The sequence below is a fragment of the Microtus oregoni genome, unplaced genomic scaffold (genome assembly GCF_018167655.1).
Source record: "Microtus oregoni isolate MIOR12 unplaced genomic scaffold, Mior012 000008F_ref0000371, whole genome shotgun sequence".
NCBI lineage: Eukaryota > Metazoa > Chordata > Mammalia > Rodentia > Cricetidae > Microtus > Microtus oregoni.
The window spans coordinates 25,929,889-25,948,768 of NW_024543067.1; the positions used below are offsets into that span (position 1 = coordinate 25,929,889).

Genomic DNA, 18,880 nt, shown 5'->3' on the forward strand with positions numbered 1-18,880 from the left:
TTACTCAGCCTGAACACCAACAGTGTGTACTGAAGGGAAGGGTCTCAAGTTCCTCGCCGTCAGGTCCTCCAGCCCCTCCACATGAAAACAACATACCAAAAGACACGCGGAGTCTAAACTCAGGGATCGCTGTAATCTGTCTTAAAGGAAATTCTTTGCTTTAGCAATGCTGAAACATGTCATTAAAGAAAATGTCACACTGGTATACTCTCTACCAAGAATTCGTTTAAGGTACAAATTGTCTTTCTCTGGGGGACAGCCCCGAGCACCTCCACCTACGAAGCTCTGGGAAACACGGCGTCTGCAGCATGTGCCCTTGCGACAAGCATCTCGGCTTCCTTTGATTTCTGTTCAAACTGCAATGACTATGGCCCAAATAGATAATTTTCATGTGTTCTTTTATTTTTTGTTTGCTTTGACATAGGGTCTCATGAAGCTCAGGCTGGTCTTGAACTCCTGATCTTTCTGTACTGGCTTTCCAAGTGCGGGGTAAGAGGCATGAGCCACCACTCTGGCTAACACAGGTGTTCATGTTGCATGACCATGAATTACAGGGTATGTAGCCTGAGGTCAGTCAAGGAAGAGGACAAGGACAGGCCAGACAGACCCTACTTTTATAAAGCCAACATTCCCTTAACAAAAACTAAGATAAAAGCAGAGACTCTTGTGTGAGAATGCAGAGTGAAAGAGAAAGGCTGGACTCTAACCTGTGGCCTCACCTGCCGCAGTAATTCTTGCTGCTTCAAGCGCAGTCTCTCCTTCTCCATCTGCAGCTGCTGCAGTTGCATCTGCTGCTGCTGGTTGGAGTTGCCCCCACCCAGGACGCTTCCCTGCGGGCTCTGGGGAGCCAAGGGTGGCGGCTGTTTCACTGGAGCGCTCTGAGTGATTCTCTGGTTCATGGCTGAAATGAAACAGAGACATGTCCTGAAAAAAACTAGCAAAGAACAACTTAGGTATGCAAGCAAGAACACAGATGGTCAGCCAGACATCCCTTAAGAGCCACCGCGAGAATGACGGCTGTGATTCATTGCTGCCGTCACAACTGTTACAGAAGCCCTAAGGCAAATGGAACTCCTATAGCATCAGAGAATAGGAATCAAAGCATATGCCACCAAAGTGGCAAGCTACGCAAATACAGTAAGAGGGGACACTGAGGTGCTTGGCAGATAAAGGTATTTACCACATATAAAACAGAATGTAGCCGGGCGATGGTGGCGCACGCCTTTAATCCCAGCACTCGGGAGGCAGAGGCAGGCGGATCTCTGAGAGTTCGAGACCAGCCTGGTCTACAGAGCTAGTTCCAGGACAGGCTCCAAAGCCACAGAGAAACCCTGTCTCGAAAAACAAAAAACAAACAAACAAACAAAAACAAAAAACAGAATGTAATGGCACACATCTGTAATCCCAGCAGTTGAGACAGGAGGCAGAGGAGGAGAACCCCCAGGAAACTCCTTGAGGGTTGGCTAATCTACAGTACGCAGGGAGAAGACTGTCTCAAAAGTAAGATGGGAGGAGAACTGATGCCAAAAAGTTGTCCTCTGACGTCCACACACAATCTGTGTGCATGCATGTGTTCATGCATGCACAACCATTAAAAACAAGGTTGAAGACTTTTTATAAAGGATATAAATTCAGTGACCCTGCGTGACCCCTTCCAAGTAAGGTTTCATTAACATGACCATAACCTGGACATACCACCCAGAAAGTCAACTTTTGTCACTGAACCCATATAATCCATTTGGACTGGTTTGTCTTCTAGAGGAACCAGTTTTATTCACATACTTATCTCTGGGTGTGCCACTGTGGGCCTGTAAAGGTCAGAAGACACCTTGCAGGAAGCTGTTGTCTCTTCCACAATGTGAGTCCCAGGGATCAAACTCAGCTTACCAGGTTCAGAGGCAGTGCATTTACCACCCAAGCCTCTTGCCTTAGCCATCTTGTATCAACCTGACAGCATCCCTTAAGAGTATAACAAGAAACACTTCCCAACATCAGGGGCAGCATGCCTGATGCTTTAGAAGGACATTAAAAAGAAAGCAGAATTAAATCACTCTTTAGCTACTAGCTTCCAGGGTAAGGTCCTTATACATCCATCCTGCCCTCTTTTGTGAGCAAACCCGGCATTCCCAGTGTACAGTTATAAATCTTGACGGGCTATGGATCTAGCTGAATGGCATTAACACATACATGCCTGTCTGTGAAAGGCCCAGGGTTCAATCCCTGTGGTAGTTAAGTCATCTGTCAAGTTGATAGGTCCTAGAATAATCTGGAAGACATGCCTCTAGTATTCTCTGTGAGGATGCTTCCAGATAGGCTCAGCTAATGAGGGAGGAACCAAGATGAACATGGGTGGCATCAACTCACAAACTGGGTAGCCAGACTGAATAAAAGGGGGAGGGAGAAGACCTGCAGGAGAGATGTAGTCTCTCATTCCCACCACAGTCATTCTCTCCAGCCATTCCCCACAGGGATGCGCAGGTCAAAGCCACAAGAAGAGTACTAAACCATCACAGGAGCAGAACAGGACCAATAAACAAATGTGAAGAGCAGTTAAGAATTACTTATCCACCAAGGGAGACATTCTAGCTATTGGTATAAAACTCGAAACAAGAGCCCTACCTTCTCTTTCGTCTACCTAGGTCCTCTACGATGTCAGCAGTATGGTGATACGGAACAAGAACATTGGAAGGGGGAAATCAAGATCATTCTCTGTGTGAGCCAGATTTCAGCAAGACCTGAGCCATCTGCTGTTACACTACACAGTGGTTTATCAATTTTATTTTTATTCCTCCCCTTGTTCCTATACTTCCACCCCAACCCAGATTTTCTGTATCCCCCCCCCCCCCCCCGTAATTTTTTCAGTTACATTTACTTAGTTTAGACTTACTTCTGCAGAGGACTCAAGTTAGTAAACTTACTTCCCACGCCACATGCCGCATACGTGTATTTTGGAACAGAGAATCATTCCCCACTGTCACAGACACCTTCTACTGTGATTTCACAAATCATGACGCATACTGAGAAGCATATTTCTAGGCATCTAAGATTATACTTTGGATCTTTAAAAAGAATTTCCATAGGCATGTAGAAACAGAAATAATACAGCGAGCCTCGTGTGTCTGTCCCTCACCACTCCCCAAGTTATCAACTGACAGCTAAACTTGTTGCACCTCTATCTTCCCTATTTTCAGACAAACAACGCGACCCTGTGTGTGCACAGCTCAAGTCAGTTCTCTCATTCTGCCTCATTTTTGAGGCAGGATCTCTGTATTAGCCAAGGGTACTCCTCTTTCACCTCACACCTCATAGTTCATCTTCAAAGGAAGTCAGGACAGGAACTCAAACAGGACAGGAACCAGGAGGCAGGAGCTAGCGATCACAGGGAGGTGTGCCTCCTGACTTGTTCAGTCTTACTGGCAGACCCCAGAACCACCAGCCTACGGATGACACCAGCCACAGCAGGCTGGACTCTTTCCCATCAATTGCTGAAAAAGAGAATGCTCTACAGGCCTATTTCTGGAGGCGTTTTCTCAACTGAGGTCCCCTCCTCGCAGATGACTTTAGCTTGTATCACACTGACAACCATGGAGCAGTCTCTTACTGTGCACTCCAAACATCAGATGGCTCATAAGCATCAGCTGATTCTCCTGTCTCCACCCCCAATCTTACAGCAGAGCACCAAGACTGCAGGTGCAGTGCAAGGCACCCCAGCCTTCACATGGGCTCCAGAGAGTAAACTCGGGTTCTTCAGGCTTCCGTGGCAGCTTTTACCCACTGATCCATTTCGTCAGCCCTCAGATATGAGAAACTCACACTAACATTTCAAAACACATATCTGAAACACATAAACACTAAAATAACAACAAAAACATGATTACACTGCTCAAATCCATCAGTTCCTTATGGTGTTTATAGTATCTGTCAACTGGTTTTTTAAAAATAATTTGTTTAAAACCGAATCTAAACAATGTTCATAGGATGCAGCAGAAACAAATCCTAAATGTGTTTTAATGATTCATTCTTTCCTTAGAAGTTCCACATGGCAGCAATTTACCAATCCTTCAGAGGTATTTATCTGAAGTTCTAATTTTGCCATATATCTTGATCACCTGAAATTTCGTTTGTGCAGGATTTAAGACTGTTTAGGATGAGCTGGCTCCACAGCGTCTTATTCACTCAGGCAGTGAGTCTGAGGACATCCCGACAATGCTCATGATAATGTTTTGGCTGGTGTCCTTGTGCTATGACAGAGGACCTGAGCAGCTTTTTCTGCTGGCTTTCAGGCATGAAAAGGTTCCATGCTCACTGTGCCCCAAACCAGATTTCAGCCACACCCTCAGTACTAACAGCCAAGGAGACTCTTCTCCCACAAAGTCAACTTCATTTATCTGAGGGTAAAAAGAGAATATACCCACCCCAGTGTGTCTTCACTTTTGCTAGGCCTATTCTAAAGTCTAAAAAACTCCCAGTGTTCCTTACCCCTCTTGCTGGGGAGAGCAATCCCAAGGCTTCAAGGATGCTGTACCCTCTCACCCAGGACGAACTGCAGTTCAGTCCCTTTGCTGCAAATGAACTATGCTCGTGTGTTCTACACGATAATCTACCATGTAGCCCAGGCTGGCCTCAAACTCCCAACCCTTTTGTCCCAGAGTCCCAAGTGCTGGGATTCCAGGTTTGCCTGGCTGGGCCATTGCGTTTGCTTCCTCACAGTGTATGTGGTAGGGATAGGAAATTGTTTGCTTGTGATAAAAAGGAAGCCATGAGTTCTTTTTGCTTTTAGACATCTTCTAAACTTCCCTTATTTATTCTCCATGGGTTCATAGCTTCCACTTAATAATTTTTTGTCATCTATACTGGTTATTTCTTATTTCTATTTCTGAATAGCCTACTCTGGTGTGCAATCTAATTAGATCACAGCACCGCCCTTCTCTCTGGTGCTGCCACACAGTGCACAGACAGCCACACATAAGAACACCCTTCATGTTAAAAGAGTTAATAAAGCAGGGTGTATTTTTAAAAAGTAAGCCTCTAATTTCTGGGTTTTAATTAATTGTATTGTTGGCAAAAGAATGGGGTGAGCTGTTTATTAAAAGCTTCATTTTTATTTTGTGTATGTTTTGCTTGCATGTATATCTGTGCACCACAGTGTGCCTGGTACACTCAGAGGTTGTTGGATTCCCCTGGAACTGGAATTACAGATGATTGTGAATCTCTGCGAGAGGAACAAGTGCTAGTAACTTTGAGCCACCTCTGCAAGCCCTAAGGTAGGCTACTTACACTAGAACATTGGTGCTATCCTGGAGACCTAACCTGCAGTTAGTTAATCCTTAAGTGTCTGTATTAGGGCAAGCCTGGGTAGGTCATCTAACCGTAGTGATATTCATCTATATTTTAATAAATAAATAAAGCTTGTCTGAAGACCAGAATGCAAAAACAGTCACACTAGTCAGCCATACAGGCCAGTAGCACATATCTTTCTCTTCTTTTCTTTCTTTCCTTCCTTCCTTCCTTCTTTCACTATTGGATCTTCAGCTTTTTATTAGACCAATCAGGTGCCTTAGGTAGGCAAGACCATCATTATATAATTAAACAAACACAGCATAAACCAATGTAAGACAACTCTACATCATTAACAAAGGCAGCAGAAACAAACACAACACACCTTTACACAGTTAAAGTATTATTCCGTAGCATAAACAAATGTAACACAATTTTACATAGATAAATATTCCACAAAATGGGTCAAACAAACATAGGATGTAATTGGAGACTGTATCCTCGTTTCCTGGCCACCCATACTTGAATAATCACACAGAAACTATATTAGTTATAACGCTGCTTGGCCAATGGCTTAGGCATATTCCTACCTAGTTCTTGTATCTTAAATTTCTATTAATCTGTAGCACACCTCTTTAATCCCAGTACCGCATTAGTTAGTCAGAGGGCAGGCGATGGTGATACACGCCCATCCCAGCACTGAAGAGAAATATAAGGTGGGATGATACAGGAAGTTACCCTCTTTTTTGGTCTGAACATTCATACAGGTGAGTACTTTGCTTTTCTGGTCTTCAGGTTGAACCCCAAAACCTACCTCTGGGTATTTAATAAACGTGCTACAATGGGCGTTCAACGTATGGGGTATGAATTCACGATAAAACTGTTTGCCTGTGGCTTTTTAGCCACCAGGACAGGCTGGAGCTGCATATGGGGTTCCAGCCCCACCTGGCTAGGCTTTCTTTTCTTTCTCCCCCAAAGCCTCTGAGTGAGTTCGGGATTTTCCTGTTGTAGCCTGTCTGAAACAGTCTCCAACTGCCAACCAAACTCCAGAAGCACTTGGGCTCCAAACACCACAGGACTCACCTGCCCTACACTGGCTGGTTCTGCTTTAGGCAGTCCCTGGCCCTCGAAAATCCCCTTTGCCCATTTTTTCAGGCAGCTGGCTCTCTCTCTTTCTCTACCATAGGTAGAGGGCTCTCCCTGAACCCCATTCTCAGGCGGCTGCCAAACCAGGGAGCTGCCTTGAAATCATTCAGGCTTTTACGGTTCTACACAGCAGCAATAAGTCTCACATCTTCATCAACATCATCGGTAGATTTGGGAAGACAATTGGGGATTCTTAAACGGAGGAATTAGTTAAAACAGACTTTCTTCACACATTAAAAAATGGGAGAAACCATTACAATGGAGGGATTTGGGTCTCTGTACGATAATATGCTAGAGAGTTTAAAAATGGAACAAATGAGGATATTTAATTTAGATGGGATTTATGTAATCTCAAATGTACACATTATCAGCTTTATCATTTGTCTTATGGCTAAAAAAGTTGGATAATTTGAATGCTAAGATACAGGCCTTAGATGATTTGTGCCACAGAAGAGCTTGGAATGCTTGGGACAAAATTGGAAAAATAGGAAAGAAATTGAGTCCTTTACTAAAGTCATACAGGGCCCAAGAGAAAACCTTCACAGATTCCTTACAAAGACTGGCATCTGCAGTAAAGAGAATGATACCAAATTCAGAAGCTAGACAAACAATAACTGAATCTCTGGCTTTTAAATATGCCCATTATAGAGCAGGCTTGAGCCGACGACCTCTGCCAGAGCAAGTTTGAACCAGTGACCCCCACGTGAGTAAGTACAAGGGAGCAACCACTGAGGGAGCAGGCCTGAGCCAGCAACCTCCACTGGAGCACGCTTAAACCAGCAACCTCCCACTAGGAGCAGGCCCTAATGATTTCCAGTATTGCAGAGGGACCACAGGGACCATTAAGCAACCTCCAGGAATACGTAGTGACCTCCAGGGTGACTAGAACCATGGCCCTGGCTGTACACAAGAAGTAATGATCTGAGCCTTGGATCCATTGGTACCTGGAAGACTGATCACTAGAAACACAGAGAGCCCAAAATGTATCAATCAGAGGAAAAGACAGATAGACAATGTAAGAACACACGCAACACCACACCAATAAAAACTAGTAGCCCTATAGCCACAAGACTTGAACAACCAAATATAGATGAAGCAGAAGAAAATGACCTAAAAAATAACTTTAGGAGAATGTTTGAGGCCCTTAAAGAGGAAATGAAAATTTCACTCAAAGAAATGGAGGGAAAGACAAAAAATTGGAAGAAATCAACAAATTCCTTAAAGAAAAACAAGAAAAAGCAATCAAACAGGCGAAAGGTTAAATGATTAAAGACTTAAAAACCAAAATAGAGACAATAAAGAAATCAAAGCAAGAGAATTATAGAAACAAAAATTATGAGAAAATGATCAGGAACCACAAATGCAAGCATAAACAAACAGGAGAATACAAGACATGGAAGAGAGAATCTCAAGTGCTGTAGATACAATAGAGGAAATCAACGTATTGGTAAAAAAAAAAAAACAAAAAGGAGCCGGGCGGTGGTGGCGCATGCCTTTAATCCCAGCACTCTGGGAGGCAGAGGCAGGCGGATCTCTGTGAGTTCGAGACCAGCCTGGTCTACAAGAGCTAGTTCCAGGACAGGCTCCAAAACCACAGAGAAACCCTGTCTCGAAAAACCAAAACCAAACAAACAAAAAACAAAACAAAAAGGAATCTAACAAAACCTTAACACACAAAATCCAGAAAATATGGGACACCATGAAAAGACCAAACCTAAGAATGACAGGGATAGAAGAACTCCAGCTCAAAGACACATAAAATATATTCAACAAGATCAAAGAAGAAAACTTCCTCAACCTAAAGAAAGATATGCATATCTTAGGTTTTCATAAAGATACAAGAAGCAGCTTACAGAACTTCAAATAGACTGGATCATAAAAATAAATAAAGTAAAAGACTACCCTTCGCCACATAATAATCAAAACACTAAACATATAGACTAAAGAAAGAATATTAAGAACTGGAAAGGGAAAAGGTCAGGGAACAAATAAAGGATCTATCAGAATTACACCTGACTTCTCAATGGAAACAACGAAAGTGAGAAGGTCCTGGTCAAGTCATATGCAGACATTAAGAGACTATGAATGCCAGCCCAGACCACAAACTTTAAATCACCATAGAAGGACAAAACAAGATATTCCATGATAGAACCAGATTTAACCAATACCTAGCTACAAAAGCAGGCCTACACAAAGTACTAGAAGGAAAACTCCAAACCAAGGAAGTTAGCTACATTCACAAAAACACAGACAATAAATGATCTCATAGCAGCAAATCCCAAAGGAGGAAAACACACACACACACACACACACACACACACACACACACACACTAACATCACCAACAATAAAAACTAAAATAACAGGAATTGGCAATCACTGGTAATTATTATCCCTTAACATAAATAGACATAGTCTAATGGATTGGATATGAAAACAGAATCCATCCTTCTGCAGCATACAAGAAACACACCACGGGCTGGAGAGATGGCTCAGTGGTTAAGAGCATTGCCTGCTCTTCCAAAGGTCCTGAGTTCAATTCCCAGCAACCACATGGTGGCTCACAACCATCTGTAATAAGGTCTGGTGCCCTCTTCTGGCCTGCAGGAATACATGTAGATAAAATACTGTATACATAATAAATAAATAAATAAATATTTAAAAAAAAAAAAAGAAACACACCGCAACTTCAAAGACAGACAGCGCCTCAGAGTAAAAGGTTGGGAAAAAATTTTTCCAATCAAGTGGACCTAAGAAACAAGCTGCTGTAGCTATCCTAATATCTAACAAAATAGACTTCAAACTATAATCAATCAAAAGAGACAAAGAAGGACATTTTATATTGGTCACAGAAAAAAAAATCTCAATACTGAATGAACATCTATGCCCCAAATACAAGGGCATCCTCATATGTAAAAGAAGCACTTCTAAAGCTAAAATCACACATTAAACCCTACACACTAATGGTAGGAGACTTCAATACCCCACTTTCACCACTGGACAGGTCAATCAGACAGAAAATGAACAGAGAAATAAGGGAACTAATAGATGTTAGGACTCAAATGGACTTAACAGACATCTATAGAACATTTCATCCAAACATAAAAGAATATACCTTCTTCTCAGCACCTCATGGAACCTTCTCAAAAATTGACCACATATGAGGTAACAAAGCAAACCTGAACAGATATTTTTTAAAAAATGGAATAACCCCATGTATCTTATCAGATCACCATAGCTTAAAATTAGAATTCAACAGCAACACAAATTCCAAAAGCCCACAAACACATAGAAATTAAACAATGCTCACCTAAATCATCAATGGGTCAAGGAAAAAACAAAGGAAGAAATGAAAGACTTCCTAAAATTCAATAAAAATGACCACACAACATAACCAAATTTCTGGGACACAATGAAAGTAGTGTTAAGACTAAAGACTAAGTACTAAATGCCTAAAAAAAAATCCCACACTACTGAGTTAACAGAACATCTGAAAACTCTAAAACAAGAAAAGAAACAAACTTACCAAGGAGAACTAGACAGCAGAAAATAATCAAATTAAGAGCTGAAATCAACAAAATAGAAACAGAGAAAACAGCCAGGCGATGGTGGTGCGCGCCTTTAATCCCAGCACTCGGGAGGCAGAGGCACGCGGATCTCTGTGAGTTCGAGACCAGCCTGGTCTACAGAGCGAGTTCCAGGACAGGCTCCAAAGCCACAGAGAAACCCTGTCTCGAAAAACAAAAAAAAAAAAAAAAAAAAAGGAAACAAAGAAACAATGAGAAGAGTTGATTCTTCGAAAAATCAACAATAGACAAAACTTTATCCAAAAGGCAGAGAGAGAATATCCAAATTAACAAATTCAGAAAGGAAAGGGGGGACATAACAATAGACACAGAGGAAATCCAGAGGACCATTAAGTCATATTTTGAAAACCTGTATTCAACAAAATATGAAAACATAAAGGAAATAGACAACTTTCTGGATAAATATCACTTACCAAAAGTAAATCAAAACCAAATTAGCACATTAAATAGACCTATAACTGCTAAAGAAATAAAAATAGTCATCAAAAGTCTCCCAACCAAAAAAATGACCAAGGACAGAGGGTTTCAGTGTAGATTTCTACAAAATTTTCAAAGAATTAATACCTATACTCCTCAAATTGTTCTACACACACACACACACACACAAACCCAGAAGAAACATTGCCAGACTGTTTTTATGAGGCACAATTACCCTGATAGCCAAACTACATAAAGACATTACTAAGAAAGAGAATTACAGACCAATATCACTCATGAACATTGATGCAAAAATTCTCAAAGTACTGGCAAATCGAATCCAAGAACACATCAGAAAAATCATCCACCACGCAGTTGGCTTCATCTCAGAGATGCAGAGATGTTTTCAACACATGAAAATCTGTCAAAGTAATCCACCATATAAACAAATGAAAAAATAAAAACCACATGATTATCTCATGAGATGCTGAAAAAGCCTTCAACAAAATACAACATCCCTTCATGATAAAGGTCTTGGAGAGAGCAGGGATACAAGAAACATACCTAAACATAATAAAGGCAATATACAGCAAGCCAACAGTCAACATCAAACTAAATGGAGAGAAACTCCCAGCTATCCAAGTGAAATCAGGAACAAGACAAGGTTGTTCACTCTCTCCGTTATCTATTCAATATAGCTCTTGAGGTCCTAGCTAGAGCAATAAGACATCAAAGGGAGATCAAGGGGATACAAATCGGAAAAGAAGTCGAACTATCACTATTTGCTGATGATATGATAGTTTACATAAGCAACCTCAAAAATTCTATCAAGGAACTTCTACAACTCATAAACACCTTCAGTAATGTAGCAGGATACAAGAGTAACTCAAAAAAAAAAATCAGTAGCCCTCTTTACACAGATGATAAATGGACTGAGAAAGAAATCAAAAGAAACATCACCCTTTATAATAGTTGCTAATAACATAAAATATTTTTAAGGAACTCTAACCAAAAGAGACCTGTATGACAAGAACTTTAAATCTTTGAAGAAAGAAATTGAAGAAGACACCAGAAAATGGAAAAATCTCTCATGCTCTTGAATAGTTATATTAACATAGTGCAAATGGCAATCTTAACAAAAGCAATCTACAGATTCAATGCAATGCCCATCAAGAAATCCCAGCAAAGTTCTTCACAGACCTCAAAAGAACAATACTCAATTTCATATGGAAAAACAAAAACCCAGAATAGCCAAAACAATACTGGTTTTACTGGAACTTTGGGAGGCATTACAATCTCTGACTTCAAACTGTACTACAGAGCTCAGTACTGAAAACAACCTGGTATTGGCATAAAAACAATGGATCAATGGAACTATATTGAAGATCCAGATATCAATCAATCCACACACCTACGAACACCTGAGTTTTGACAAAGAAGCAAAAAATATCAAATGGAAAAAAGAAAGCATAATCAACAAATGGTGCTGGCATAACTGGATGTCAACATGTAGAAGAATGAAAATAGATCTGTATCTCTCACCATGCACTAAACTCATGTCCAAATGGGTCAAAGACCTCAACATAAAGCCAACCACACTGAACCTCATAGAAGAGAAAGTGGGAAGTACACTTGGACGCATTGGCATTGGAGACCACTTCCTAAATATAACCCCAGTAGCACAGACACTGAGAGAAACAATAAATGGGATCTGCTGAAACTGATAAATTTCTATAAAGCAAAAGATACAGTCACAACAAGACAAAACGGTAGGCTACAGAATGGAAAAAAGATCTTCACCAACCCCACATAGGACAGAGGGCTGATCTCCAAAATATACAAAAATCTCAAGAAACTGGTCATTAAAAGAACAAATAAATCCAATAAAAAATGGGATAAAGACCTAAACAGAGAAATCTAAAATATGACTGAAAGATACTTAAAGAAATGCTCAACATCCTTAGCCATCAGAGAAATGCAAATCAAAACAACTCTGAGATTCCATCTTACACCTGTAAGAATGGACCAGATCAAAAACACTGATGGCAACTTATGCTGGAGAGAATGAATGTGGGATAAAGGAACACTTCTGCATTGCTGGTGGGAGTGCAAGCTGGTACAGCCCCTTTGGAAATCAGTATGGCGAGTTTCCAGCAAATTAGAAAACAACTTACCTAAAGACCCAGCAATACCACTTTTGGGTATATACCCAAAGGATGTTCAATCATACCACAAGGATATGTGCTTAACTATGTTCTAACAGCATTGTTTGTCATAGCCAGAACCTGGAAACAATCTAAATGGCCCTCGAACAAAGAATGGATAAAGAAAATGTGGTACATTTACACAATGAAGAAAAAAACAGCCATGACACCTTGAAATTTGCAGGCAAATGAACAGATCTAGAAAACATTATATTGAGTGAGGTAGACAAATATATGTACTCACTCGTAAGTGGCTTTTCTACATAAAGCAAAGAAAAACCAGCCTATATTTCACAATTCCACAGAACCTAGACAACAATGAGGACCCTAAGAGAGACATACATGGATCTTAACTACATGGAAGTAGAAAAAAACCTATCTCCTGAGTAAACTGGGAGCATGGAGACCATGGGAGGGTAGAAGGGACAAGAAGAAGAAGGGAGGAGAGTGCAGAAAAATATATAACTCAATAAAAACAATAATAAAAAAGATTATCCAATCTCTATGCAAAATTCTCTATGCAAAAGGATAGACTGTTAAAGGCAAGGTCAGCATCTTTGGAGGAATGGATTCTAGATACAATAATATTGAATCTCATGACTATGATGATGCGTGGGTAAGATAGGTGATTTTCAGAGATTAGAATAATCCATTCTGAACACCCCTCCCTTCTAGATTATGTGGAAGATGTGGCAAAGGCAGGCATTGGACTAATGAAGGTAGATTAGCAAGGAATACACATTCAAGATTCTCCTCTACTGTTGGGGAAACTCCCTGAGAGGCCTCTAGTAGGTCCCTATGCCATCTTAGAGGAAACCCCTTCCCAGAGCAATTAAAGAACCTAATGCCTATTGGGGAAAAAACCAACAAACTATATTGCTCTGGATAATAGAACAACTATAGAAGAGAGAACAAAATACTCAGGAGAAACCATAATGCGAGTATTTTGGCCAACTTTTATAAACGAACAAAGACCCAAACTAAAAATACATATAAATGATGTTGTCATTGAAGATCTGGTAGACACAGGTAGGGATATAACAATAATTTCATCAGAATCTTAGCATTCAAACTACCCCTCTTCAGGATGTAAACGTTCAGCTTTTAGGGATCTGAATTCTATCTCAGTTAAAACAGAGCAAAAGATGGATGGAATGGATAGGACCAGAAGGACAGAAAGGAAAATGCAAGTCATATGTAGCTAACACAGCAACGAATTTCTGGGGACATAATTCGTTACAGCAATGGAATACTCAGATTAATATTCTCTGAATCTCAGAAATAAACCATAAATTATGTATGTTTCTAGGAAAAATACTACAGGATATTATATAAAGAACAGTCACCCAACATCAGGTTGTACAAGAACAGGGTACAACAGCTGCTAATATTTCAAAGGCACCAACAGCCCCACCTTTAAAATGGTTGACAGACAAACCTGTATGGGTTACGCAATGACCTCTAACAATAGAGAAACTGTAGGCTTTAAAACAGCTGGTACAGGAGCAACTAAATGTTCAGTATATTGAGTTCTAGCCCTTGGAACTCTCCTGTACTTGTTAAAGAGAAATCTGGAAGCGGAGAATGGAAACAGCTCGAAGAGTGTTACTAAGGTGATTCAGTCAATGGGCCCTCTACAGTCTGGAATTCCTTTGCCTTCTCTACTACCTAAAGGATGGCCTCTTATAGTTACTGACTTAAAAGATTGTTTCTTCACTATACCTTTACACGAAAAAGAAAGAAAAATTTACATTCACAGTGCTAAGAGATATCAATGGAAGATTCTCCCCCAGGGAATGTTAAATAGCCCCACCCTGTGTGAGTCACTTTGTGAGTCGGCCATTGAAAAATGATACATAAGTAATTTCCTGAATCTATAGTTTACCAGAAAATGGTTGACCTTTTACTATCTGATTGATACTTTAGAAAAAAAAATGTAAAGAAAATTTTCCTTTGTTAAGGATTACATATTGCTCCTAAAAAAATACAAAGAGGGGATTCTATTAATTATATGGGTTATAAATAGGGTTACAAAAAATTAGACCTCAAAAGGCTCAAATTAGGAGAGACCCAGTGCAGACTCTTAATGACTTCCAAAGATTGCTAGGAGACACTTCCCATCTATGGTGCACTCTTGGGATAGGTCCTGATGAACTGATTCATTTAAACACAACCTTAGATGGTGACAAGGACGACTTAAATAGTCCCAGGGAATTATTAGCTGAAGTTGAAAAAGAATTGGCTTTGATAGAAGAGAAATTAAAGAAGACACACGTGCATTGTGTGGATCTGAATCTTAACTGCATTCTGGTTATATTACCCTCCAAACAATTCACCTACAGGAATTTTAATTCAGAGGGAAGATATTATCTTAGAATGTATATTTTTACCACATAAGCCAAGTAAAAAAACTAAAAACTTATGTGGAAAAAGTCTGAGCTAATTTTAAAATGAAAATTAAGACTTTGTCAATTAGCAGGAATAGACCCAGCAGAAATTACAATAACTTTTAATAATGATGAAATTGTCAAATTATGGAAAGAAAATAAATTATGGCAAAGAGCTTGTAATAATTTTTGGGGAGAGATTAACAACTATCCCAAATTATTAACAATTAAAAGCAAGAAAGTTCAACTTATAAAGATAACTAACTGGATCCTTCCTCCCATTGTATGGGACACACCAGTAACTGGAGCCCTTACATTCTATACTGATGCGAATAAATCAGGAAAAACAGGTTACAAATGAGAAAATTTAAGTAAAGTGGAACAAAGCACCTATGATTCTGTCTAAAAGTCAGAATTATGTGCTGTTCTCATGGTACTAAAGAATTTTAAAGAACCTCTCAATATAGTTACCAATTTGCAGAGACTTTTTTCTGCATATGGAAACCGCTAAATTTATACCAGAATTTATAGAGAACTGACTTTATTAAATATTCAGTTACAAGATACAATCAGGAATAGGAATCATCCCATACACATAACACACCTCTGATCCCATATGGGTCTGCCAGGTCCAGAAACACACACAAAAGCCCTGCACACTCCCATTTTGCAGAGACTGGACAACAGATGATGCAGTAACCTCAGGATTTGACAACTAACCAAAAATTTTCTTTTCAGGGTCCTCTAAAGATGCTACTGCCCCCAGACAGCAGGAAGTAAATTTAAGAATATGATGCCCACATTCCCAAGAGGTAGAGTGGGTGGTTTTTGGTCTTTACCGGGTTATGGATATTTGTTATCGATTATAAATTGTTATTGGTAATGGTCATAAAAAAAGCTAAACAAAAAAAATTAGGTTCAAGATTCTTGTTTTGAACAGAAAAAAGAGGATACAGATAAGATAAAAAGGTAGATTACTGAATCTACTTTTAAAAGGCAACTACTAGTTTTAAATGAATTGGATTTATAATAGATTATTATATATTATATACAAATTCTGTATATTGATTCAAATTTAAGATTAATTTGGTTAGAACAGTGTACATACATTTCTAATTGTATTCAACATATTGTACCTATACAGGTCATTTAACAATGTATTGCAAATTTCTAGCCTTTGAAAGTTGTTATTAGAAACCGTTTAGGATGATAAGGAAATGCAGGTTAGTAATTAGGCACCTATTATAATTGAACATACATAGATCTACTTTAGATAGACAGGTCATCTTCAAACACTTCAGAGATCTACAGAATGTGGCTAAAATTAAAAGATATTTTAATAATATAGGATCCTTTTTTATGACAATGAGACATGTCTGCTCCTGGCAACACCTATCTACTTCAGAGAAGATAACGGCATCAAAGAAACCGCACATGGAGTTTACTTTCTTTGTGGCAAAAGTAAACCACCTGCCAAGAAAATACCCTTGCCTAGACTGGTGGTAGTATGCTTTGCTAACTGGACAAGCAGGACACAAAAGAAAGTGACTGCCAACCATTGTCAAGACGAGAAGGGACAGCACTTCAGAATGTCCTGCTTCACAGAAGTCTGTTGGGTATGCTAGGCCTGTAGGCAAGATGGAGATATCCTATTGCAGAGGAACTTTGGGTGATTGTCCACGCAGACAACAATTGTTGCTGTTACTACATTCTTGAAAGATGCTTGTTTGTACTTCCTGCTTACTCACTTACTATTATTTCCTTCTTGGGTCTCTGGGGAAGTTGAAGACTACAGAGTTGTAGTGTTCCTTGCTACCCTGACACGGAAAAGCAAGTTGTGATAGAAAGTAAATAGGTACAAGACTTTGGACTCACCAAGATTGGACAGATATAGAATATCTTCCCTGAATTTGTCAAATGCAAATGAACTAGACATTGTTGAAGTATTTACTGTCTGAATGTATTGTATACAGTCACTGCACATATTTTTCCTTATTTATTTTTCGAGCCGTATATTTTTCTCCGCTTCCCTCCCTTCCCCTCAACTCTCTTCCATGGTCCCCATGCTCCCATTTACTCAGGAGATCTTGTTTTTTTCTACTTCCCTTCATTGTACTTATTGTATATAGTATTTATGTTAGTTATAGCCTCTTTTATACAAAAGGGGGAATGTAGTGATAGTTCATTTGTATTTTAATAAAGTTTCTATAGGTGATTTATAAAAACCATTCCCCACCTTCTTCAAAGAGTGCTTTGTAAACACTATGTGGCTCCTCCCCATATTTTCCCACTTGATCACGCTATTCACTGCCTCCAGGACAAGACTAACAGGTGTAGAGAGGGGAGATAGAGTCATGCCCGAGGATTTCTCCTTGGCGAGGTGTGTTCCTGGCATTCCAGAAAACAAGCAGCACATTTTCACATCTCATGAATGCCACTGTGGCAAGCTCAGCAGGGAACTAAATACGAGCTGAGGACCGGTCTGAGAAGCTCTGCACACAGTGAACAAGTCAAAAAGCCAACGATGAGATGACCTGGTGGAGAGAAGCAACTCCTGCATGTTGTCCTCTAATTCCGACATGCGAGCCATGAGACGACATGCGAGCCATGAGACATGCGTGCGTACATGGAAAATTATTTTGAAAAGTTGAGGCCAAGAGCAAACACCCACTGGGGGAAATGTGTCTGGAGAGACAGCACACAAGGCAAGAGCACGGGCTGCTCCTCCAGAGGTCCTCATGACACTCACCACCATCTGTAATTCTAGTTTCGAGGGATCCAGATACCGGGCATAAAGTGGTGTCCTGACAGTGATGCAGACAAAACACATAAAAATAAAATGAACCTAAAAAGTTTAAGTGAACAGTATTAGAAAACAGCCCCCATTAACTTGAGAAGTACTGGCATTTGAAATACGACAAGAATCAAAACAGTCCCTAGGCCTGATAAGCATCTCTTCTATAAAAAAAAAAATAGAAAATGGCAGAGGTTTGCACACTAGGCTTTTGTTGTTGTCAGTGAGAGTTTAAGTTAATTACTTATAACATACAATCGGTGAAAACAAATTGGGTGGGGAATAGTGTTGGTGTCCGCCATCCCAGCACTGGGAAACCAAGAAGGAAGGATTACCACAGACTATGGGTAAGCTGGAGTTGTACAGAGTGACAGGCCCCGCCTCAAATAAAACAAAACCACCATGTCAAAAAACAAAAACAAAAAACAAAGTGATCAATAACAAAACTGCATGGAAAAAAAGCTAAGAACATATGTTTCTCACCATCAGCTTCTAAAACAACACCTGAAGCAGAATCCACACTACAACAAGCTAAAACTGGATTGGTGAGTTTGGATTTTCAAAACTAAACCTATCTGAGTGATCAAAGACACCAAAAGAAGAAGAACATCAAAAGACCAGGAAGAAGCAGTCCTCACGGCAGCTGAGTTGGGGTGTGTCTGCTTCTGCATGCTCACTTCGGTGTGGCTGCCTAGACAGAGTACAGGCACACCTTCTGAGTATCTTACCTGTCCAACAAGACACAGCGTGGACCAATGCATCCACACACGGGTGCATCCATCTACTGGGGCCCAGCAGAGACCTCACCAGCAGGAAAGAGACAGGAAGAGGAGCCCCAACCCCACTCCACCCCACCCCAGGGCAGTGAAAAACAGGCAAAGGAGCTCTTGAGACTTCTTCCCTGAGGGCTCTTGGACCACCCCACCCATTCTGCCAATTCCAGTTTTAATCAACTCTAAAATAGGCAAAGGGAAAATTAAAAAGATAAAATAAAATCTGCTCCCTGATAAGATCCAGTCTGAGCTGCTCACGTGACAAAGAGCAATTGTCCTGAAATGCACTTAAATC

The 18,880-nt window shown here is 40.1% G+C and overlaps 1 protein-coding gene across 8 annotated transcripts in view; it reads right to left on the reverse strand.

Moving 5' to 3' along the window:
* The window catches only part of Yap1 (Yes1 associated transcriptional regulator), a 90,095-nt gene that overhangs the window by 17,502 nt on the left and 53,713 nt on the right, over positions 1–18,880 (reverse strand). For 4 of the 8 annotated variants that reach the window (XM_041657197.1, XM_041657192.1, XM_041657195.1 and 1 more), the window contains exon 5: positions 720–901. In XM_041657197.1, the coding sequence (XP_041513131.1) occupies positions 720–901 (182 nt within the window). Of the gene's footprint in view, positions 1–707; positions 902–18,880 lie in introns of all 8 variants that reach the window. The other 4 variants (XM_041657194.1, XM_041657190.1, XM_041657193.1 and 1 more) reach the window with 1 other exon arrangement.